The 24,583-nt window shown below is 44.2% G+C and overlaps 1 protein-coding gene across 3 annotated transcripts; it reads left to right on the top strand.

The window, feature by feature from the left end:
* The first annotated feature begins 188 nt into the window (after window positions 1-188).
* Window positions 189-22,922, top strand: pcsk7 (proprotein convertase subtilisin/kexin type 7). Of its 3 annotated transcripts, XM_065000244.1 has the most exons (17): window positions 218-267; window positions 2,319-2,355; window positions 3,868-4,341; window positions 4,619-4,753; window positions 5,155-5,320; window positions 8,694-8,784; window positions 9,012-9,066; window positions 10,679-10,817; window positions 10,924-11,024; window positions 13,936-14,103; window positions 17,525-17,629; window positions 17,809-17,911; window positions 21,489-21,645; window positions 21,831-21,931; window positions 22,071-22,164; window positions 22,328-22,445; window positions 22,533-22,922. In XM_065000244.1, the coding sequence occupies exons 3-17, from the start codon at window positions 3,928-3,930 to the stop codon at window positions 22,674-22,676; spliced, it is 2,091 nt and encodes a 696-aa protein (XP_064856316.1). In that variant the 5' UTR covers window positions 218-267; window positions 2,319-2,355; window positions 3,868-3,927; the 3' UTR covers window positions 22,677-22,922. The 3 variants fall into 3 exon arrangements, with proteins under 3 accessions (XP_029536525.1, XP_029536527.1, XP_064856316.1); XM_029680665.2 differs by lacking the exon at window positions 2,319-2,355 and having other exon boundaries at window positions 189-267; XM_029680667.2 differs by lacking the exon at window positions 2,319-2,355 and having other exon boundaries at window positions 189-267; window positions 21,831-21,925.
* The last annotated feature ends 1,661 nt before the right edge of the window (window positions 22,923-24,583 follow it).

The raw sequence follows: 24,583 nt of genomic DNA on the forward strand, positions 1-24,583 counted from the left end.
CATCCAGCCAACTTGATACAACTGTGGGAAGCATTGGAGACAACATGGGTCAGGATCCCCGTAGAACGCTTTTGACACCTTGTAGAGTCCATTTATATATTTTTTTTATTTAGGAGTGTAATGACGTTTTAACTCATCCAAGTGGATAATAAAAATAACAAATAAGTTGTTGCGGAAGTGACGACATTACGGAAACTACAGTCTCAGCTTTCGTAGATGAAATTGTAGTCCACAAATAAACGGCAGACTAAAGACGTCGACGAAAAGGTATAATACATAAATCAGTATGACATTTAGCCTTGGGATTGTAGTACTTTCTTGCGTGTTGAGGACTAGCTGACAATGGCTAGTTAACGTCGTTAGCTGGCTAGCTGTTTGTCAGCCATACTGTCTGTTTATAGCGAGCGTAGCTAATTAGCAAGCTATCAGATGAACTAAGGACTTCTGGCTATTTACATAACTAGCTGTCGAATAAAAATATAGTTAGCAATGTGTTTCGCTATTTCGTTTGTCGCAGTCGTGTTATAAAATGAGCTTCTAAACTGCTGTAACTAACTAGCTCTTGTAACGTTGGTAGTTAGCTAGTTTACATTACTGTACAGCGAGCCAATTTACACGCCCGAAACAAGAGTGGGGTTTTATGTCAATACATCTAACGTTAGCTAACAAACGTTAGGTATGTCAAGTTAATTACATCTGAAGTTGGGAGTTAGTTTAGTAGAAGTAGACTTAACACACAACGTCACATAGTTAACGTTAGTTAACAAACATGTCTTTGTTAATTTCTGAATCTGTCAACATTGATATCCACACTATGTTTTCCTCCACTACTGTACTGATTAATAACACTGCCCCTGCCCAGGGTTTCCCACACTCGGACCTGGGGCCCGCTCTGGGTACATGTTTTTGTTTTTTGCCCTAACACTACACAGCTGATTCCAGTAATCAAAGCTTGCTGATGAGTTGACTATTTGAATCAGCTGTGTAGTGCTTGGGCAAAAACCAAAATGTGCACCCAGGGGGAAGTTTGGGAAAGCTCGTCCTAGCACAATAATGGACAAAATCAGGGTTTCCCAACCCTCTCCTTGGCCCACACAGTGTTTAACCCTACATTGGCACACCAGATTAAATGAGTCAAAGCCGTGATGATTAATTGACTAATTGAATCAGGTGTGGCAGTTTAGAGTTAAATCAAAGAGGAAGAGAGGCCCAACTCTGCGGAAAATCTGTCTCCCACCAGCAAGCGGTGTTTTTGTATGGAGGTAAAAGAGTGTTGAATTTGGTCAACAAATAAAATGTATGGCTTATTTGCTACCTGAGGTTTATTTTTAATCAGAGGTTTTGTAATGCTGGAGTTATGCGTGTACTGATAAGTAGGACATGTGTCATCCCGGCAAATTGTCTTAAGATGGCTATGCATATTCAAATTGGCTCTGTCAGCCAAAACTACCAAATGCTCCCATCTAAAGGTGAATCGATTCTCAATTGCGGTACGGTTCTTGAAACATAAAGCCCTTTAACACCAAATAATTTCACAAATGCAAAATATACACTTACTGTACACTGTTTTTAAGCGGTTTTAGCACAGTATTTTTCAGCGACAACACTTTAACAAAACCTCCCCGACCAGAAGATTCTATTGTCAATAAGCGCCAAAGGTAGTTATGCATGGGATATCCCTGCCCTTGTGTTGATGTCCTCGGTATAACATGTTGAACTGGTCGAACCACCCAGAAATCACAATCTGAGTCTTTCCCTTTGTTGATGTAGTCTAGCTTATTCTGCTTTTCGCTAGATTCTCCTTTTCGTTAGATTCTCCTATCTTAATTTACAAGCTTCACACAATGTGGGTTCAAGTGGCCTCTGCCCACACTGTCGTAAACAACACAATTTGTATGAATTTGTGTCATGACAAGTAATATGAATAACACATGGTTCTCTTTGTCAGGTTATAGTCCTATTCTTTCCTAACAGAGAAAAGGGGCATGTCAATACTTGGCAAAATATGCATTGGTCACAATGGCTTTGGCATTTTGTAGAACTTTAGTTGATTCATATGCTACATGGTAGAGGTCGACCAATTAATCGGAATGGTATTTTTGACCGATTTAAAAAAAGGTTTTACACCTTTATTTAACGAGGCGAGTCAGTTAAGAACGTTCTTATTTTCAATGACGGCCTAGGAACAGTGGGTTAACTGCCTTGTTCAGGGGCAGAACGACAGATTTTTACACTGTCAGCTCTGGGATTCAATCTTGCAAGCTTACAGTTGACTAGTCCAACGCTCTAACCACCTGCCTCTCATTGCATTCCACGAGGAGCCTACCTGTTACGTGAATGCAGTAAGAAACCAAGGTAAGTTGCTAGCTAGCATTAAACTAATCTTATAAAAAACAATCAATCATAATCACTAGTTAACTACACATGGTTGATGATATTACTAGTTTATCTTGCGTGTCCTGCGTTGCATATAATAGATGCAGTGCCCATTCGCAGAAAAAGGACTGTCGTTGCTCCGTGTACCTAACCATAACCATCAATGCCTTTCTTAATACATAGAATCAATACATAGAAGTATATATTTTTAAACCTGCATATTTAGCTCAAAGAAATCCAGGTTAGCAGGCAATATTAACCAGGTGAAATTGTCACTTCTCTTGCGTTCATTGCACGCAGAATCAGGGTATATGCGATAATAAACATTTTGTTTTCGAAATGATAGTTTCTGGATTCGACCATATTAATGACCAAAGGCTCGTATTTCTGTGTGTTATTAAGTCTATGATTTGATAGAGCAGTCTGACTGAGCGATGGTAGGCAGCAGCAGGCTCGTAAGCATTAATTCAAACAGCACTTTCGTGCGTTTGTGAAATGGCTAGCTAGTTAGCGGGGTGCGCGCTAATAGCATTTAAAACGTCACTCGCTCTGAGACTTGGAATAGTTGTTCCCCTTGCTCTGCATGGGTAACGCTGCTTCGAGGATGACTGTTGTTGTGTTCCTGGTTCGAGCCCAGGTAGGGGCGAGGAGAGGGACGGAAGCTATACTGTTACACTGGCAATACTAAAGTGCCTATAAGAACATCCAATAGTCAAAGGTATATGGAATACAAATGGTATAGTGAGAAATAGTCCTATAAATACTATATTAACTACAACCTAAAACCTCTTACCTTGGAATATTGAAGTCTCATGTTAAAAGGAACCACCAGCTTTCATATGTTCTGAGCAAGGAACTTAAACGTTGGCTTTGGCACATATTGTACTTTTACTTTCTTCTCCAACACCTTTTAACATTTAAAAAAAATTAAAAAATTCAACATGTTTCATTATTTATTTGAGGCTAAATATATTTTATTGATGTATTTATATTAAGTTAAAATAAGTGTTCATTCATTATTGTTGTAATTGTCATTATTACAAATACATTTTTAAAAATCGGCCGATTAATCGGTGTCTGCTTTTTTTTTTTGCCCTCAAAAACGGTATCTGCGTTGAAAAATCATAATCTGTCCACCTATACTACAATGAGTTGTCCTTGTATTCTGTGGTTAGACTAGCCTATCATTAGCAGGATCATAGTGTCACATGGATATGGTAAAACATGTACCGTCCGCCTCTCCAGTGTCAGTAACAGCACAATGTTATATAGGCCTGGTGCCGTGATTGGCTGGAGTTCTGATATGAACAGTGTGCCAATGGAGGGTGTGTACCAGTGCATTACTTTGAGGGCTGTTGAATATGAGAACTGCTCTGTTGTTGTGAAATCTCGCTACTGCCTTTTGAATGCCACACTGCAGTGGAACCATCTCTCCCTCTTCTGTGTGTACAGCTACTTTCTCTACTCCTCCTCACCACCCTGTCTCCTCAGGCTGCCGGTCCTAATGTGGAGGCGGAGCAGAACTTGTGTTGAGCACGTGCCTGTGTTGCCATGGGGACACCCCCCTTGTTCCTGCTCCTCCTGGGCCTGACCCCTATGCTCCGCCTGACTGTTCATACCTTCCACACGTCTGCCCCTTCCCCGGCTCCCCCTCCCTCCTGTGGGCCGGGCCAGTCCTGGGCCGTCCGGCTGCACACAGACTCCGAGCTGCTGGAGGCTGAAGGCTCCACCCTTCACGAGCTGGCCAGCAGGGTGGCTGAGCAGGCTGGCCTGGAGAACAGGGGCCAGATAGGGCAGCTGGAGGGCCACTACCTGCTCTGTGCCGGGCCTGAGGAGGAGGGCAGGCCGGGGGACGTGCTGGCAGCCCACCCTCATGTGCTCTGGCACTCCCAGGAGCAGTTCCTCAGCCGCTCCAAGAGAGCAATAGCCTTCAACGACCCCAGATACCCATTACAGTGGCACCTGGTGAGAATTGGGCCTAATCTGTCTTCTTCTTTATTTTTCGTCAGAACTGTCTCATAGCGAAACAATATTCAGATCTACTGAATATATACACACCTATAACCTATAGAATATTCAAATCTACTTACTGCACACTTACAGCATATAGAATATTCAGATATGTAAGAATGCACAGTACTTTTTAAACTGTCTGGCTATATGCCACGTTTATTTTCAATGTCTTCAACTCTGTAACCTTTGTCACTTCCCTGCTCTTCTCCTCCTCTCCACCCACCCACAGCACAACAATGTCAGGGAGGGCATGGACATCAATGTGACTGGTGTATGGGAGCACAACATCACAGGGACAGGGGTGACAGTGGTGGTCGTGGACGATGGGGTTCAGCACACCCTCCAGGACATTCAGCCAAACTATGTGAGTTTCATACTGGCCACATCTAGGCCTATTTCCTTTTGAAGCTTTTTACTATTAAAATGGGTAAGCTGACGCACACCCCAAAGTCTTTTGTAGAGGTTCTGACTTACGGAGAGTAAACTATAAAAAAGAAAGTAGGTCACAGACTCTAATTATGCTCCCAAATATTTTATGGGTATCGCAACCAACATTACGGCACACAATGCCTTCTTCAGGGTTAGGGTTCAGTGCACCGAAGAAGGCACAGTGTGCCATAACATTTTTGGGAGCATAATTAATTGTTTCTTTTTAAAGCTTTTTGCTAATGTCATCATGTAGTATGTTCTTTTCCAAATTCACATTCTCACATGCTTTATTCTTGAGAAATACAAATGTTCTCGTGCTTCATTCTATCCCGTTAGAGTCCAGAGGGCAGTTATGACTTGAACTCCAACGACCCGGACCCCATGCCCCACCCGGACGCCCGCAGTGACAACCACCATGGCACGCGCTGCGCTGGGGAGATCGCCGCTGTCTCCAACAACAGCTTCTGCGCTGTGGGCGTGGCCTATGGCAGTAAAGTGGCAGGTACATTGTGTGTTTGGAAAGCATGGTTATGGTAACCGTCAGAAGATTTTACAGGGTTGTATTCATTAGTGTGCACACCTTAGTAAATAGTTTTGCATGGAAAATGAACATTTGTGTTGCTTTTTGGACAAGATCAGGTAGTCCCTCTCTGTTTGTCCTTTTCTTCCGTTTGGTGCCTAGGGGGGAATTCAGACCAAAGATAGGCGCGCATAAATTGAACTTTTCTCTCTACGAGTATTCTGATCTTGAACGCATGTGATAGCCAGCTAAATGTTTGGGGTGGATATCATAGAAATTGAGGTGCCAGAGGTGTACACCGTATTCTGACCTTGACTTAATTCCCTTATAATTCCACCACCTTTACGCGCAAGGAAACCATGACTAATGTCGAGCACCATTTCAGTTCCAAGTAGAAAAACATCTATTTCCAGTAGTAATGACACCATTCTCCATGCATGGTAATGTATAATTGATAAGAGCTACAGTTGAAGTCAGAAGTTTACATACACTTAGGTTGGAGTCATTAAAACTCGTTTTTCAACCACTCCACAAATTTCTTGTTAACAAACTATAGTTTTGGCAAGTCGGTTAGGACATCTACTTTGTGCATGACACAAGTAATTTTTCCAACAATTGTTTACAGACAGATTATTTCACTTATAATTCACTATATCACAATTCCAGTGGGTCAGAAGTTTACATACACTAAAGTTGATTATGCCTTTTAAACAACTTGGAAAATTCCAGAAAATGATGTCATGGCTTTAGAAGCTTCTGATAGGCTGACATAATTTGAGTCAATCGGAGGTGTACCTGTGGATGTATTTCAAGGCCTACCTTCAAACTCAGTGCCTCTGCTTGACATCATTGGAAAATACAAAGAAATCAGCAAAGACCTCAGAAAAAAAATTGTAGACTTCTACAAGTCTGGTTCTTCCTTGGGAGCAAATTCGAAATGCCTGAAGGTACCACGTTCATCTGTACAAACAATAGTACGCAAGTATAAACACCATGGGACCACACAGCCGTCATACCGCTCAAGAAGGAGACGCGTTCTGTCTCCTAGAGATGAACGTACGTTGGTGCAAAAAGTTCAAATCAATCACAGAACAAAAGCAAAGGACCTTGTGAAGATGATGGAGGAAACCGGTACAAAGGTATCTATATCCAGTGTAAAACGAGTCCTATATCGACATAACCTGAAAGGCTGCTCAGCAAGGAAGAAGCCACTGCCCCAAAACCACCATAAAAAAGCCAGAGTACGGTTTGCAACTGCACATGGGGATAAAGATGGTACTTTTTGGAGAAATGTCCTCTGGTCTGAGGAAACAAAAATATAACTGTTTGGCCATAATGACCATCATTATGTTTAGAGTAAAAAGGGGAAGGCTTGCAAGCCGAAGAACACCATCCCAACCTTGAAGCACGGGGGTGGCAGCATCATGTTGTGGGGGTGCTTTGCTGCAGGAGGGACTGGTGCACTTCACAAAATAGATGGCATCATGGGGTAGGAAAATTATGTGGATATATTGAAGCAACATCTCAAGACATCAGTCAGGAAGTTAAAGCTTGGTTGCAAATGGGTCTTCCAAATGGACAATGATCCCAAGCATACTTCCAAAGTTGTGGCAAAATGGCTTAAGGACAACAAAGTCAAGGTATTGGAGTGGCCTATAGAACATTTGTGGGTAGAACTGAAAAAGGGTGTGAGAGCAAGGAGTCCTACAAATCTGACTCATTTACACCAGCTCTGTCAGGAGGAATGGGCCACAATTCATCCAATTTATTGTGGGAAGCTTGTGTCAGGCTACCGAAAACGTTTGACCCAAGTTAAACAATTTTAAAGGCAATACTACCAAATACTAATTGAGTTTATGTAAACTTCTGACCCACTGGGAATGTGATGAAAGAAATGAAAGCTGAAATGAATCATTCTCTCAACTATTATTCTGACATTTCACATTCTTAAAATAAAGTGGTGATCCTAACTGACCTAAGACAGGGAATTTTTACAAAGATTAAATGTCAGGAATTGTGAAACTGAGTTTAATGTATTTGGCTAAGGTGTATGTAAACTTCCGACTTCAACTGTAGTTAAATGAGTATTCATTTGGAAAAGGGGATTGTAATTGCAATTGTTTAGCAAGCATTTCGCTACACCCGGAATACCATCTGCTAAATATGTGTATGTGACCAATAAAATGTTATTTGATGTTAGCTTAGTTTCCCTTATGATCGCTAGAGACGAATGTGAAACCAGTCATGGAAGCAAACTGAACATAATATCAACGTGACATGTATTTTGGCCTCTTTTCCACTGTTATGTCGGCTATAAATTGCTGTGACAATACATTTAGATTAACGGATGTCCTATACACCCAAGCTTCTGTAGCATCAAACCTACTGAGTTGATTTATGCCCTCTGGAATGTTTTAATTATATGTCCAGGCTTTTCTCCATTCCATTGTTTCATTCTAAATATTAGCCACTATCGGTAGCCACCGTCAGTAATTCCCACATACATTTATAACTAACTTTTTAGTGTGAGTTTCCTTCAATTTGTAGTCTACATTTTGCATCATTCCATTCCGTTTACATTACATTTACATCCGTTGTCATACAGTTCCATTATTAGTAGGGTAGATTTCTAGAGCTATTGTTCAACCCCTATTGTACACTTTTCTCACCTTCAATATTTTATGGCTTGATCAATTTGAATATGGCAACTTTCATGATGAGTCAAACCACTTTTTTTCATTCATCAATATATTTTGTGCGTAAAGGCTCTCCAAAACTGTTTTTTATGATTCATAAATACTTTCATAACCCTAAATTATCTACAAGATCAGAGTATTTTAAAATCTACAAATTTGTTGCTGAAACGGAGACAAATAAGCATATATTTAAATGTCTTTATTTGATTGATCCCTAATATTCTGAACCCGTTCTCTCTATATTAAATTGTCTGTCGAGAAATTTTTGATTTAAAGGTACACCGTATTTAAAGGGATGGCTTTAGATAAATGTGCTGAAAACCCCATAGAATACAAATTCCATGAGGAAATCTGTTGCCCAGCAAGTGGGAGGGTTTTCAGCAGTTGAATTAACTGTATTCAGTGCGTGTAAGGGAGCCACTCCCAAAGAGCTCGCTGCGCACCTGCATAAGGTACAGCTGAATACCAAATACTGAGAAATGCTTAAATCAAAACATGAAGGAAGGGCAGACATTTCCTAAGGCTGAATTGGGCCCCTGGTGAATACAACCCTGCTCTGGTTAGGTGCTGAGGAAACTGTCATGTGGCCCTAGTTTGGTGGTGCTATCAGATTCGTATGTTTTGATGTCCTTTCTTCATGTCATGTTTTCTCTGTTCAGGTATCAGAGTCCTGGATGGGCCGCTCACAGACAGTATGGAGGCGGTGGCTTTCAACAAGCACTACCAGATCAACGACGTCTACAGCTGCAGGTACAACAGCGAGTAGCTCAGCCTCACATGACTCTGATCATGCTTGGTTTGCTTATAATCTCAGCATAAATCAAAATATTAACCGGAATATACAGCCAAACACAGCTCTAAGCATGGTTATAAAGATATGCCCTTCTCTCTCTAGATTTTTCCTCCGCTGCTCTTTAGTGGCTGTAGGAAAAATGTGTCTGACTCAACTGTGCTCTCCTCTTCCCTTTCCTCCTCAGCTGGGGTCCTGACGATGATGGCCGCACTGTCGATGGACCACACCCCTTGGGCAAGGTTAGCGTGGATACAACACACAACCCATTTCTAACATGTTTTGCCAGTCCTAGGCTGCATTCCAAACACTTAAGCACACCCTCAGCCCTCAAATTAAGTGGACACTTGTGATGACGTCTGACGAGTTTACACTTGCAGGGCAAGGTGCGAGGGAGGAAGGAATGATTTTTAAATGGACCACCCTTGCCCAGAATTGTCACTCGTTCATCCCTCTGATTGTTTATTTTCATCCACCGGTAGCTTGTGGGTGCTTTATATGCGCTACAGTCAATTATGATTGCATGTCTACTTATATTAACTATATAATTATTAATATATGTCTACTGTATGATAGCTAGCAAATTAATGACCTAACTAACATTAGCCTGCCTAGCTGGAACTTCTGAAGAAGGAATTTTTTTTTTATTTCTACAATTTCCAAAAGCTAACCTAACAAAAACATTATTTTTGCGAGACGTGTTTGTGCATTAGTAGCACAATTTCTAACTTATTTACATTTGTTTTTAATTACACTTGTATGTTGACTTCGCCATATTGACGTTGAGGTTTTAAGTCTTAGTGGATGTACATTCATCGCAAATTGAATTATGGGGAGTTTCAGGCCCCGAAGTGAACATAATAATAATTGTACACTCGCAAACTCGATCATAAATAAATGCATTTCTGCACCACTCTTCGGTACCAGCAGAGGGCAGTATATTGTTGCTCTCTAAAGGGCACGGTTTGTGTGAGTTTCTTATGAGACAAAAAAAAAGAGAGAACACATCCCTTACACACGTACACACACACACACACACACACACACACACACACACTCTTACTCGAGACAAATTGTCTGGCTTTTTCTGGTCAATTTCGTTTCCTAGGTGTGCCTCACTCCCTGAATGGCTTTGGCAGGCACTGTGGAAATGAATCAGAACCACCGAATCCCCTCAGCCAGTCCTCATGGTCTAATAAAAATTTGTGCTAGCTGCGGCTTCCAGCTTTTCACAAACCTAAGAATGGCGGTATACACACAGGATGTGATTATAATGACATACACTGACTATACCAAACATTAGAAACACCTTCCATGGACCCTACAAGGTGTCAAGTGTTCCACAGGGATGCTGGCCCATGTTGACTCCAATGCTTCCCACAGTTGTGTCAAGTTGGCTGGATGTCTTTTGGGTGGTGGACCATTCTTGATACACATGGGAATTTGTTGAGCATGAAAAACTCGGCTGCGTTGCAGTTCTTGACACAAAATGGTGTGCCTGGCTCCTACTACCATACCCCGTTCAAAGGCACTTAAATCTTTTGTCTTTCCCATTCACCCCTGAATGGCACACATACACAATCCATGTCTCACGGCTTTAAAATCCTTCTTTAACCTGTCTCCTCCCCTTTATCTACACTGATTTGAAATGGATTTAACAAGTGACATCAACAAGGGATCACAGCTTTCACCTGGTCAGTCTATGTCATGGAAATGTTTGGTATACTCAATATTGATTATTCAGGTATGACTAGGCCTGTGAATGCTGCTATGTACTCTGGTTGGCTGTATTAGTCTGCAAGAAGTTACTAGGCGTGACTAACTAAAGCAAATGTTTCCTTGTTTGGCCTGTAGGCGGCGCTGCAGCACGGAGTGATTGCTGGCAGACGGGGCTTCGGCAGTATCTTTGTCGTCGCCAGTGGCAATGGGGGCCAGTACGAGGACAACTGCAACTACGATGGCTATGCTAACTCAATCTACACTGTTACCATTGGTCAGTGAATAGGAGCAATGTTGTCTGTCTCTGTGTCTGCGTGTTGAGAGTTTCTAACCGTGTGTGTGTGTGTGTGTGTGTGTGTGTGTGTGTGTGTCTCTTGTAGGAGCAGTAAATGAGGAAGGGAAGATGCCCTTCTATGCTGAGGAGTGTGCCTCCATGCTGGCTGTCACCTTCAGCAGTGGGGGCAGAACGCTGCGTAGTATTGTGAGTCTACTGCTAGTAACACATACACATACACACACACCATCTCGAGGGAGTTTTCACACATAGTTCTGAGCTGTAGTTTGAATTAGAGTTCGGTTATTTGTTACATTGTATTTTTTTTCTCTCCCATGTGGTCCGTTTGGGTTCACATTGCCAAATGTCAAACAAACTAAAATGCCTAAACTACCACCTGTTCATGCAAGTCCATGATTTATTGGGGATTTAATGCGAGCATTTTTCTATCTATGATTATCAAGAAGCATAACTTGTGTGTACCAAACCTCATATTGCTCTCGCTTTGGTCTTCCAACAACATGCAGGAGTAAACAGCGCAATAGCCACTCTAACTCTGACGTGAATAGGCAATTTTCCATAGCCTATATCCCAGCCCCCCTCTCCCCTAACATGCATCGGATGTGCTCATAAATGCACTGCTACTTACAGAATGTCTCAGAGATACCAAGTTATGGTACTGCGTGCATTTCATCAAACGCTCTCAGTCAAACAGACAATAATACTGCGCACCTCTGGTGCTTTTCCTGTGTTTGGTCCAGACTGCATTCTCAACTGCACCACGGTACCAATGGAATCCCCCTTCCAAAGACTTGTTGTGCCTAGGCCCTTAAGACATAGATTGAGAAAGTTGGACAGTCGGATGATGACAGATGATACTGTACTGTGCCAATCAGACATCTTTGAGTGAGGTAGAGAGGTCACATTGAGTTAAAGGAAAACCACCCCAAAAATATATTTTGGTGTTTGTTTCATTAGTCCGTTGTTGATATAGTCTCAGAATGTTTTGCATGTCCGCAATCAAGTTTTCAAGATGCGTAACTTTCAAAATACAGAAATACAGCCGGTATGATGCATTTTGCGTCATATGATGGTGTGTTTTGAGCGAGGGCAAAGGAGATGGGTTTTAGGAAGCTAGAGAGGAGAGATGTAAGGCAAATCTCTGTTTGCTGCTGTTTGTTGCCATCTCCTGGGTGACATGGCTTGCCGGGTGATGTAAGCCCTGGGCCAAAACCCTCAACTGGCATCTGGGACTTCCTGAAAAGCCAAATACACCAGGCCAAGTGGTTTTAGGGCTAGGCTCTAGCTCTTCTACCCTGTCGCACAAGTGCTCTGCTCATACTGTTTGTATCCCACATGGCACTCTATTCCCTATATAGAGCACTGCTTTTCAGTAGTGCACTATACACGGAACCAGGTTGCATTTGGGATAACACCACTGTATCCACCCATCAGCCCAAACACTTCTAGCTGCCATGTGCTATGCTGCAGTGCCACCACTGCTATGCACCATTTCCCTCATTATATTTCCAACACACGGGTCCCATTTCATGTTGAGCAGTGCTGAAGTCTGAGCTCTCTCCTCCGCTCTGTGATTTCATGGCTTTGACAGCTGCTTTAAATGAGAGCAGGCATTCTAGTTGACATATGTCTGTGGATTCTTCCTCCGTCCCTTTCCCTCCACAGCAGAGAGCCTGTGGTGTTACTGTCAGACTGTTTCTCCTCTCTGTGTCCGACCAGGCCTGTCGTCACCTAGGATCAAACACCCCCTAGCTGTGTGTCTGTGACCAACGCTCCAGAGAGGTCCCTTACTCGTCTAGGAGACGAGCTGTTTAGACAGCACTGTCTGCATGGTCTGGATCTGTACTGCATGGCTGCGTCACAAATGGCTCCCCATTTCTTTTCATAGTGCATTATATATTTAATATTATTTAATCATTATTTTGTCAGGGAGTCGACCAAAGTCTCTTTTCCAGATGAGTCCTGTATAGCACCACAATACACATCAAACTACACATTCATATACACACATTAAAATACAGATTATCATTCACAACAATACACGAAAAGCAAAACGCAATCATAAAAAAACGGACATTTTTCAGTACAAAGGTCCCCTAACAACTGTCTGAAATGCCCTAGAGACACCAATTCCTCCAATTTTGAAAGTGTATTGTAGATCATTCCACATGTAAGGTGCAAAACAAAAACTAAAAGCAGATCTACCCAACACAGTGGAGCTGGAAGGGATTTCCAGAGTTCTCCATCCCTGAGCACCGGGTCCGGTAGCCTGTACATCTATAGGTTCATAATGAGGTACGGTATGGCAGAAGTTTATGCAAGAGGGCTTTATCGACAAAAGAGAGCAATGCATCGATCTACATGACTTCAAGGAGGGCCAGCCCACATTCTGAAACAAAATGCAATGTGTACAGAACCCATCACCCGTAATAAAGCACAAGGCGCTATGATAAACAGCGTCCGATGGCTTCAATAAGGGTGGCAGCTGCATTCATATATAAACCTATATAGGGAATAGGGTGCCATTTGGGACCATATTTGAATGCTGCACACTTCATATTATGCTCATAAGCTACTACATATGCAACAATCCACGCTATACTCTAACCCAAAACTCTACACGCATCACAGAGCTTGTACGTTATTCTCTCTTTGTTTACATAAAATATTGAACCCATGACTATCCAGGGTATTTTCCACTGAAGTCCTATAGGGAATAGGCTGTCAAATGGGACGCAGCCATAGTAATTTCTCTCTATTGGGAAGGACTGTGGGATCTATGCTGGTATGCAGGTCTGACATGCCTGAGCATGTCAAAGATCATGTTTACCAGTGAATCCATCAGCAGCCATTTTTCTCTCTGTCCCTCTATTCATATCAATCTCTCTCCCTCTCTCACCACATCCTGTCTGTTTTAGCACTTCTGTCTACTTTTTCTCATCGTTCAGCCCCTCCGTCTCCAACTCTCTCCATCTTCTCTGGCTTTTCCCTCTTCCTCCCTATTCGTCCCATAGCTCCTTACCACTGACTGTTTTTAATGGCGTGTGAGATTCGTATACATGTTTATGACTCTTCTCTGTGTGTGTGTACTGTGTAGGTGACGTCAGACTGGTCACTGCAGCAGGGCACGGGCTGTACTGACGGGCACACGGGCACCTCGGCGGCGGCACCCCTGGCGGCTGGCATGGTGGCTCTGATGCTGCAGGTCCGGCCCTGTCTCACCTGGAGAGACGTGCAGCACATCATCACCTACACAGCCACACAGGTACAATGTACATGACAACAGAGTGACGTCATCACCTACACAGCCACACAGGTACAATGTACATGACAACAGAGTGACATCATCACCTACACAGCCACACAGGTACAATGTACATGACAACAGAGTGACATCATCACCTACACAGCCACACAGGTACAATGTACATGACAACAGAGTGACATCATCACCTACACAGCCACACAGGTACAATGTACATGACAACAGAGTGACATCATCACCTACACAGCCACACAGGTACAATGTACATGACAACAGAGTGACATCATCACCTACACAGCCACACAGGTACAATGTACATGACAACAGAGTGACATCATCACCTACACAGCCACACAGGTACAATGTACATGACAACAGAGTGACATCATCACCTACACAGCCACACAGGTACAATGTACATGACAACAGAGTGACATCATCACCTACACAGCCACACAGGTACAATGTACATGACAACAGAGGGACATCATCACCTACACAGCCACACAGGTACAATATACATGACAACAGAGTGACATCATCACCTACACAGCCACACAGGTACAATATACATGACAACAGAGTGACATCATCACCTACACAGCCACACAGGTACAATATACAGTACCAGTCAAAAGTTTGGACACATCTCTACATTGTAGAATAATAGTGAAGACATCAAAACACATATGGAATCATGTAGTAACCAAAAAAGTGTTAAACAAATCAAAATATATTTTATATTTGCCTTGATGACAGCGTTGCACACTCTTGGCATTCTCTCAACCAGCTTCACCTGGAATGGTTTTCCAACAGTCTTGAAGGAGTTCCCACATATGCTGAGCGCTTGTTGGCTGCTTTTCCTTCACTCTGCAGTCCAACTCATCCCAAACCATTTCAATTGGGTTGAGGTCAGGTGATTGTGGAGGCCAGATCATCTGATGCAGCACCATTACTCTCCTTCTTGATCAAATAGCCCTTACACAGCCTGGAGGTGTGTTGGGTCATTGTCCTGTTGAAAAACAAATGATAGTCCCACTAAGCGCAAACCATATGGAATGGCGTATCGCTGCAGGATGCTGTGGTAGCCATGATGGTTAATTGTGTCTTGAATTCTAAATAAATCACCAGTGTCTCCAGCAAAGCACACCCACACCATCTAAAGGGTTCACGGTGGGAACCACACATGCGGAGATCATCCGTTCGCCTACTCTGCGTCTCACAAAGACACAGCAGTTGGAACCAATAATCAGAAATTTGGGCTCATCAGACCAAAGGACAGATTTCCACCGGTCTAATGTCCATTTTGCGTGTTTCTTGACCAAGCAAGTCTCTTCTTCTTATTGGTGTCCTTTAGTAGTGGTTTCTTTGCAACAATTCGACCACGAAGGCCTGATTCACGCTGTCTCCTCTGAAAGGTTGATGTTGAGATGTGTCTGTTACTTGAACTCTGAAGCATTTATTTGGGCTGCAATTTCTGAGACTGGTAACTCTAATCAACTTATCCTTTGCAGCAGAGGTAACTCTGGGTCTTCCTTTCCTGTGGCGGTCCTCAGGAGAGCCAGTTTCATCATAGCGCTTGATGATTTTTGCGACTTCACTTGAAGAAAGTTATTGAAATTTTCCAAATTGACTGACCATCTCTTAAAGTAATGATGGACTGTCATTTCTCTTTGCTTATTTGAGCTGTTCTTGCCATAATATGGACTTTTACCAAATAGGGCTATCTTCTGTATACCACTCCTACCTTGTCACAACACAACTGATTGGCTCAAACGCATTAAGGAAAGAAATTCCACAAATTAACAAGGTACACCTGTTAATTGAAAGGAATTCCAAGTGACTGCCTCATGCAGCTGGTTGAGAGAATGTCAAGTGTGTGCAAAGCTGTCATCAAGGCAAAGGGTGGCTACTTTGAAGAACCTCAAATATATATATTTTTTTATTTGTTTAACAGTATTTTGGTTACTACATGTGTTATTTCATAGTTTTTATGTCATCACAATTAGTTTGACTGTTTTCTATATTGTAGAATAAAGAAAAACCCTGGAATGAGTAGGTGTGTCAACTTTTGACTGGTACTGTACATGACTACAAAGTGACATCGTCACCTACATGCCCTCGGAAGCACACTTCAGACATACAGTGAGGTCGAAAAGTATTGGGACAGTGACACAACTTTTGTTGTTTTGGCTCAATGACTGTGTTAAAGTGCTTTAATTTGAGGGTATTTTCATCCAAATCAGGTGAACCATTTAGAAATTGCTGTACTTTTCCTACATAGTCCCCCCCGTTTTTTTTTGTAGGGACAAATTAATTTACACTGAGTGTATAAAACATTAAGAACACTCTTTCCATGACAGACTGACCAGGTGAAAGCTATGATCCCTTATTGATATCACCTGTTAAGTCCACTTCAATCAGTGTAGATGAAGGGGAGGAGACAGGTTAAATAAGGATTTTTAAGCCTTGAGGCAATTGAGACATGGATTGTGTATGTGTGCCATTCAGAGGGTGAATGGGCAAGACAAAAGATTTAAGTGCCTTTGAACGGGGTATGGTAGTAGGTTCCAGGCGCACCGGTGTGTCAAGAACTGCAACGCTGCTGGGTTTTTCCACACACAACAGTTTCCTGTGTGTCTCAAGAATGGTCCACCACCCAAAGGACATCCAGCCAACTTCACACAACTGTGGAGTCACATGGGCCGGCATCCATGTGGAACACTTTCGACGCCTTGTAGAGTCCATGCTCCGATGAATTGAGGCTGTTCTCAGGGAACAGAAGTAGTCAAAAGTTTAGGATTTGGTCCCATATTCATAGCACGTAATGAAGCTTGTGACTCTACAAACTTGTTGGATGCATTTGCTGTTTGTTTTGGTTGTGTTTCAGATTATTTTGTACCCAATAGAAATGAATGGTAAATAATGTATTACGTTATTTTGGAGTCACTTTTATTGTAAATAAGAATACTTCTACATTAATATGGATGCTACCATGATTACGGATAATCCTGAATGAATCGTGGATAATGACGAGTGCGAAAGCCACAGAGGCACAAATATCATAACCCCAAGACATGCTAACCTCTCACCATTACATTAACGGGAGGTTAGCAATTTTGGGGGGTATGATATTTGTCCCGATACTTTTGGTCCTCTAAAATGGCCCTCTGTGTACCAAAAAGTGCTGTAATTTCTAAACGGTTCACCCGATATGGATGAAAAGACTACAGTTAAAACGAACAGTCTGCACTTTAACCTCATAGTGCTGGAGTACAAAGAGAGAGAAAAAAACTGTCTCAATTAGGAACTGTCCCAATACTCTTGGACCTCACTGTATGACTCACCTTGTTGTACTGTATCATTAATCACTGCTACGCAGGCACATACAGTTCCTAATTGAGAGTGTGTGTGTCTGTAGTATGATGTGCAAGGGGACTGGAAAATCAATGGAGCGGGCTTCCACCACAGTCACCAGCACGGCTTCGGCCTGCTCAACGCCTGGCGGCTGGTCAACGCTGCCAAGGTACCACTCCACCTCACTCACTTCCTGATGTCTCAGCAGCACACTCATGTCAAGCTTAACCAACTACGCTACTGATACAGTATTGGTTGGGATTTTCTTTCAGCTAAGTCTATATTCTGCTCATTTAAAAAGACTGAAGGTATACATGTGGAAAGTGTTTTTGTGTGTTTATTAATCAGGTGTGGGAGATGGTGCCATTCCTAGTGTCCTATCAGAGCCCAGTGCTGAAGGAGGAGGCTCTTGTCCCAGCCTATCCGGAGCAACTCAACCTAACCTGGAACGGTTGGTAGAGTTTGTGTGTGTGTGAGAGAGTGATCAACCAAGCGAGTCTCGTACTATGCAAGACTGAGTATTTGCTGTTTCTCTTTTCTCTGTCAGTGCTCTCCAGAGAGACCCTCCCAACATGCAATCAGCAGTCTGCCCTTATTAGGCAATGTTCTTCAGAGTCTCTCTGTCACTGGGCACACTGACTGAACTATGGAGGAGAGAACACCCCTTCCCTCTCTTTCTCTGTATTTCTCTCTCCTTCTCCCTCTCTGACACACACAGTGACATCACAGCAGAGATATCTGTATTCCTTCCTCCCTCTCTTTTCTAGCCTCCCTGTGGCCTCCTGGCCCAGTGTATGCAGCCTGTGTGTTGCCTGTTCTAAGGTCAGGAGCAGTGTGTTTCACTGTTTCAGCACAGCAGTGAGTGTGTGTGTCCAGTCTCACGTGACTAGGGTTTCTAAGGACAAAGCAGAGGAAGAGTTGCTGACAAAGACTAAATGTTTTAGTCCAAGTGAAACATCTGTTTTGAATGAATGAAATTCGTGATGCAAATCGACTTTGTATTTATACATGGAAATTCTGTTTCCATTCATTGAAAAGTAAGCTAGTTTTGGTTATTCCCAAAGATACATGAAGCAGGTTGTTATGTTAAACTACTCTATCGCTAGGCTATTTGTTGTCCTTGTTGCTATGTGTTTTGGCCGGTCCGTTAGCTTAAGGTCCAGCGGTTAGTATGAGCACTCGTCCCTTCCCATGTGAAAACGGAAGACTAGAGTTCCAATGTTCAGTCCCAAACGTTACATTCCCGAAAGATAGTGACGTGTTGTTACTGAAAAGAAAAACAGTCGTTTAAAAGTACAAAAAGTTTCAAATGTCTGAGATGTTTGCGCTAAATGTCAGGAGAGGAATGTATGGGGTGCATGCCAGGCCAGCGTTGATGAAATGGCAGAGGTTTTAAAACTGTGCGTCCCAAATGGCACTCTTTTCTTATCGTGCCCTACTGGGCTCATAGCGCTCTGATCAAAAGTCATGCAAATATGTATGGTAACGTGTCTTTTTGGGATGTAGCCAAAATCACTGGCTTATATATCTTCCTGTGTGTGTGTGTCAGAGAGGGAGAGAATAATGCAGTACCAACAAAGCATAGCCAGAGCCTTTTTCGTGATATTTACTGCCATTGTGTTGATTTTAGCTTTGAGACGATTTATGATATTGGTGAAAAAGCTTATTTCAGAGCTGGAGCATTTGGGTTGCAGCAAGTTTGTGCTTGATATAATTTAAAACGTGTATGAAAAGGCAGTAACACACTCTTAAGACCCACCAGTCGTGATTATGTGGAGGAAGAGTGAGATTCTCATGACAGGTCACTGTCTGTGTGGGAGGGTCTATGAGGAACTCTTACGAGTCCAGTCCTGTATTTTTGGAAGAAGATGGCTAGAATCCAAGAAGTCCTTTTCCTCCTCCCAAAATCCTGCTCTACCCCTATACACTCTACCCCTGTACACTCTACCCCTATACACTCTACCCCTGTACACTCTACCCCTGTACACTCTACCCCTGTACACTCTACCCCTATACACTCTACCCCTGTACATTCTACCCCTGTACACTCTACCCCTGTACACTCTACCCCTGTACACTCTACCCCTGTACACTCTACCCCTCGCTCTGCCCCCCTTCACCGCCAGTCTCTCTCCCTCCACACCTTTGTATATCCCTCCCTCTTCATCTCCTTCCTTGGCCCTGGGAAGTGTTTTTCCCTACATGGTAGTGGAGCATTAAGGCCCATTAGTAAACAGGGGCTGAGGAAATGCCAGTGAATTACAGTACGCTGCAGGTCAGGAATCCAGAGAGAAAGGGAAGAGGTAGTCCCTCACAGGAGTCACCAACTCTGTCTGCTCTTTGTGCATATTCTAGGACTGAGACATACTGTATTCCTCTGGGGTCGGTGGGTTTACGTTTTACTCTACTTGTGAGTACCAGAAGTCCTCCCAATAATTAGCTGTAGAATATCAGGCAAGAGAGCCATTGCACAGTGGATGGTGTAGTGAAACTGTTGAAGGCTTTGTGGGTGGAACAAGATTGAACAGACGCGAAAACAAGATTGCAAATGTCTGGGGAATGTCTGGGGAGTGTCTGGGGCAGATGCATATACAAAATACAGTTTCACACTAAATGGAGTGTCTGGGGCAGATGCATATACAAAATACAGTTTCACACTAAATGGAGTGTCTGGGGCAGATGCATATACAAAATACAGTTTCACACTAAATGGAATGTCTGGGGCAGATGCATATACAAAATACAGTTTCACACTAAATGGAGTGTCTGGGGCAGATGCATATACAAAATACAGTTTCACACTAAATGGAGTGTCTGGGGCAGATGCATATACAAAATACAGTTTCACACTAAATGGAGTGTCTGGGGCAGATGCATATACAAAATACAGTTTCACACTAAATGGAGTGTCTGGGGCAGATGCATATACAAAATACAGTTTCACACTAAATGGAGTGTCTGGGGCAGATGCATATACAAAATACAGTTTCACACTAAATGGAGTGTCTGGGGCAGATGCATATACAAAATACAGTTTCACACTAAATGGAGTGTCTGGGGCAGATGCATATACTACATGGAGTGTCTGGGGCAGATGCATATACAAAATACAGTTTCACACTAAATGGAGTGTCTGGGGCAGATGCATATACAAAATACAGTTTCACACTAAATGGAGTGTCTGGGGCAGATGCATATACAAAATACAGTTCCACACTAAATGGAGTGTCTGGGGCAGATGCATATACAAAATACAGTTTCACACTAAATGGAGTGTCTGGGGCAGATGCATATACTACATGGAGTGTCTGGGGCAGATGCATATACAAAATACAGTTTCACACTAAATGGAGTGTCTGGGGCAGATGCATATACTACATGGAGTGTCTGGGGCAGATGCATATACAGTTTCACACTAAATGGAGTGTCTGGGGCAGATGCATATACTACATGGAGTGTCTGGGGCAGATGCATATACAAAATACAGTTTCACACTAAATGGAGTGTCTGGGGCAGATGCATATACTACATGGAGTGTCTGGGGCAGATGCATATACAAAATACAGTTTCACACTAAATGGAGTGTCTGGGGCAGATGCATATACAAAATACAGTTTCACACTAAATGGAGTGTCTGGGGCAGATGCATATACTACATGGAGTGTCTGGGGCAGATGCATATACAAAATACAGTTTCACACTAAATGGAGTGTCTGGGGCAGATGCATATACTACATGGAGTGTCTGGGGCAGATGCATATACAAAATACAGTTTCACACTAAATGGAGTGTCTGGGGCAGATGCATATACAAAATACAGTTCCACACTAAATGGAGTGTCCCTACATGGCCTTCAATTAAGATTGGACCTATGGGCTACCAGAGTAAATGTCTATCACGTGTGTCCACATCAGACCCTTCACTGTTAAAGTTTTCATTGGCTCATCTGCCCCCCACCCCCCACTCTGCCATTCCTATAGAAGGACATATAGTCATGTATTAGGGTCTCTGGGCTCCTCTCACTCCAGTCACTGCAGCTGACCTCAGGCAGTCCGGGATGCAGACCTTGGAGCACGTGTCTGTCACCTTGACGCTGGTCCATTCTCGCCGCGGCAGCGTGGAGATCGCTCTGCTCTGCCCCAGTGGAATGACCTCACTCATCGGTGCGCGCCGTGCTCTGGACACGTGAGTTTGCGCACACACACACAAATGAAGTCAAAGTTTATTGGTCGAAACGCTTGTTTCTAGCTACAACAGTGTAGTAATAACAGATGTACACGCTTGTTTTAGTTTTACTCTTAAACTTTGCATAACGTATAACAGCCATTGTTTTGGCATCCTTGCCTCTGTCCTGTTGCGTGTTACTCCAGGGATACCTCGGGTTACTCAGACTGGACGTTCTCCACTGTGCGCTGCTGGGGAGAGGGAGCCGAGGGCCAGTACAGGCTGCAAGTCTCTGACCACAGTAAGGGTCAGTCTCTGTCTGTCATTCACTCGCCTGCCACTGACCACTACAAGACCATATCTACACTATGAGCTCTCTCCTGCTCATTCATCCCTCTCTGTCCTTCTGTCCTTCTCTCTTTGTCCTGCTGTCTCCTTTCTTTTAGAAGAGCCTGCGTGGCCCCTGGGCTCTCTGAAGCACTGGAAACTCACTCTGTACGGCTCCTCTCTGTCCTTCGAAGAGGTCAAGGAGAGACAGAGGTCAGGAGACACACACCACTGTTAAAACAGCAGCCTGGGTTATATAAATGGAACATATATTGTTTGTTTCTGGATCCTGTATTTTTAAAGGGAAGGGATGTTTTGTCATGGGTGCTCCCTTAGTGGATGTGAGCATTGATTGGTTGTGTGTTTTGATTGACAGTGTGGTGGAGGAGGCTATGGGGGGGCAGTATCTGGACAGCAGTTTCTCCCTGCCCTGTCCTGCAGGCATGGACATCCCCCCTGAGACGGTCAGCCCGTTCACATCCAGCAGCCTCAAGGTATGTTACACGCGCGCGCGCGCACACACACACGCAATATATGCCTCATTTTGTAACTTCCTCTCCCATCACCATGTCTTTGTGTAGTCTCTGCTACTGCTGGGCTGCTTCGCACTCTTCTGGTCCCTGTACTACACCCTGGAGGTGACCTTGGCCAACCTGGACTTTAGAGGACTGTGTTGGTGGGACAGGGGGACGCGGGGCTCCCACAGGGGGCTGGAGATGCTCTGAGCTGGAGAGAACTGTGTGTTGGACTAATCACTGGAGACGCTGCCACATAACACTGGAGAAAACCTCTACGACCTCCCACCCGCCGTTCATCAGTCTAGGCCTGCTGTGAACCCAGGGGGGCAAACTGGACTGGACTGGAGACTGAGCTATGTGGGCTAGAACTGTGATCTCACTGGCCCACCCATCTCTTCCCAAGCCTGTGGCCTTTTATCAGCGTTGCAGAACCCCAAGCCTGTGGCCTTATATCAGCGTTGCAGAGCCCCAAGCCTGTGGCCTTTTATCAGCGTTGCAGAGCCCCAAGCCTGTGGCCTTATATCAGCGTTGCAGAGCCCCAAGCCTGTGGCCTTTTATCAGCATTGCAGAGCCCCAAGCCTGTGGCCTTTTATCAGCGTTGCAGAGCCCCAAGCCTGTGGCCTTTTATCAGCGTTGCAGAACCCCAAGCCTGTGGCCTTTTATCAGCGTTGCAGAGACCCAAGCCTGTGGCCTTTTATCAGCGTTGCAGAACCCCAAGCCTGTGGCCTTTTATCAGCGTTGCAGAACCCCAAGCCTGTGGCCTTTTATCAGCGTTGCAGAGCCCCAAGCCTGTGGCCTTATATCAGCGTTGCAGAGACCCAAGCCTGTGGCCTTTTATCAGCGTTGCAGAGACCCAAGCTTGTGGCCTTATATCAGCGTTGCAGAGACCCAAGCTTGTGGCCTTATATCAGCGTTGCAGAGACCCAAGCCTGTGGCCTTATATCAGCGTTGCAGAGACCCAAGCCTGTGGCCTTATATCAGCGTTGCAGAGACCCAAGCCTGTGGCCTTATATCAGCGTTGCAGAGACCCAAGCCTGTGGCCTTTTATCAGCGTTGCAGAGACCAAGCCTGTGGCATTATATCAGCGTTGCAGAGACCCAAGCCTGTGGCCTTATATCAGCGTTGCAGAGCCCCAAGCCTGTGGCATTATATCAGCGTTGCAGAGACCAAGCCTGTGGCCTTATATCAGCGTTGCAGAGACCCAAGCCTGTGGCATTATATCAGCGTTGCAGAGCCCCAAGCCTGTGGCCTTTTATCAGCGTTGCAGAGACCCAAGCCTGTGGCCTTATATCAGCGTTGCAGAGACCCAAGCCTGTGGCCTTATATCAGCGTTGCAGAGACCCAAGCCTGTGGCCTTTTATCAGCGTTGCAGAGACCCAAGCCTGTGGCCTTATATCAGCGTTGCAGAGCCCCAAGCCTGTGGCATTATATCAGCGTTGCAGAGACCAAGCCTGTGGCATTATATCAGCGTTGCTGAGACCCAAGCCTGTGGCCTTTTATCAGCGTTGCAGAGCCCCAAGCCTGTGGCATTATATCAGCGTTGCAGAGACCAAGCCTGTGGCCTTATATCAGCGTTGCAGAGACCCAAGCCTGTGGCCTTATATCAGCGTTGCAGAGCCCCAAGCCTGTGGCCTTATATCAGCGTTGCAGAGACCCAAGCCTGTGGCCTTATATCAGCGTTGCAGAGACCCAAGCCTGTGGCCTTATATCAGCGTTGCAGAGCCCCAAGCCTGTGGCCATATATCAGCGTTGCAGAGCCCCAAGCCTGTGGCCTTATATCAGCGTTGCAGAGACCCAAGCCTGTGGCCATATATCAGCGTTGCAGAGACCCAAGCTTGTGGCCTTATATCAGCGTTGCAGAGACCCAAGCCTGTGGCCTTTTATCAGCGTTGCAGAGACCCAAGCCTGTGGCCTTTTATCAGCGTTGCAGAGACCCAAGCCTGTGGCATTATATCAGCGTTGCAGAGACCCAAGCCTGTGGCATTATATCAGCGTTGCAGAGACCCAAGCCTGTGGCCTTTTATCAGCGTTGCTGAGCCCCAAGCCTGTGGCCTTTTATCAGCGTTGCAGAGACCCAAGCCTGTGGCCTTTTATCAGCGTTGCAGAGACCCAAG

Source organism: Oncorhynchus nerka, linkage group LG14 (genome assembly GCF_034236695.1).
Source record: "Oncorhynchus nerka isolate Pitt River linkage group LG14, Oner_Uvic_2.0, whole genome shotgun sequence".
NCBI classification, from domain to species: domain Eukaryota; kingdom Metazoa; phylum Chordata; class Actinopteri; order Salmoniformes; family Salmonidae; genus Oncorhynchus; species Oncorhynchus nerka.

Bases quoted from the DNA above. Each gene is read 5' to 3' on its own strand.
- pcsk7 (XM_029680665.2), top strand. From the start codon at position 3,928: ATGGGGACACCCCCCTTGTTCCTGCTCCTCCTGGGCCTGACCCCTATG. The intron at 21,646-21,830 runs GTGAGTTTGCGC...GTGTTACTCCAG, and splicing joins GCGCGCCGTGCTCTGGACAC to GGATACCTCGGGTTACTCAG. The intron at 22,165-22,327 runs GTCAGGAGACAC...TTTGATTGACAG, and splicing joins GAGGTCAAGGAGAGACAGAG to TGTGGTGGAGGAGGCTATGG.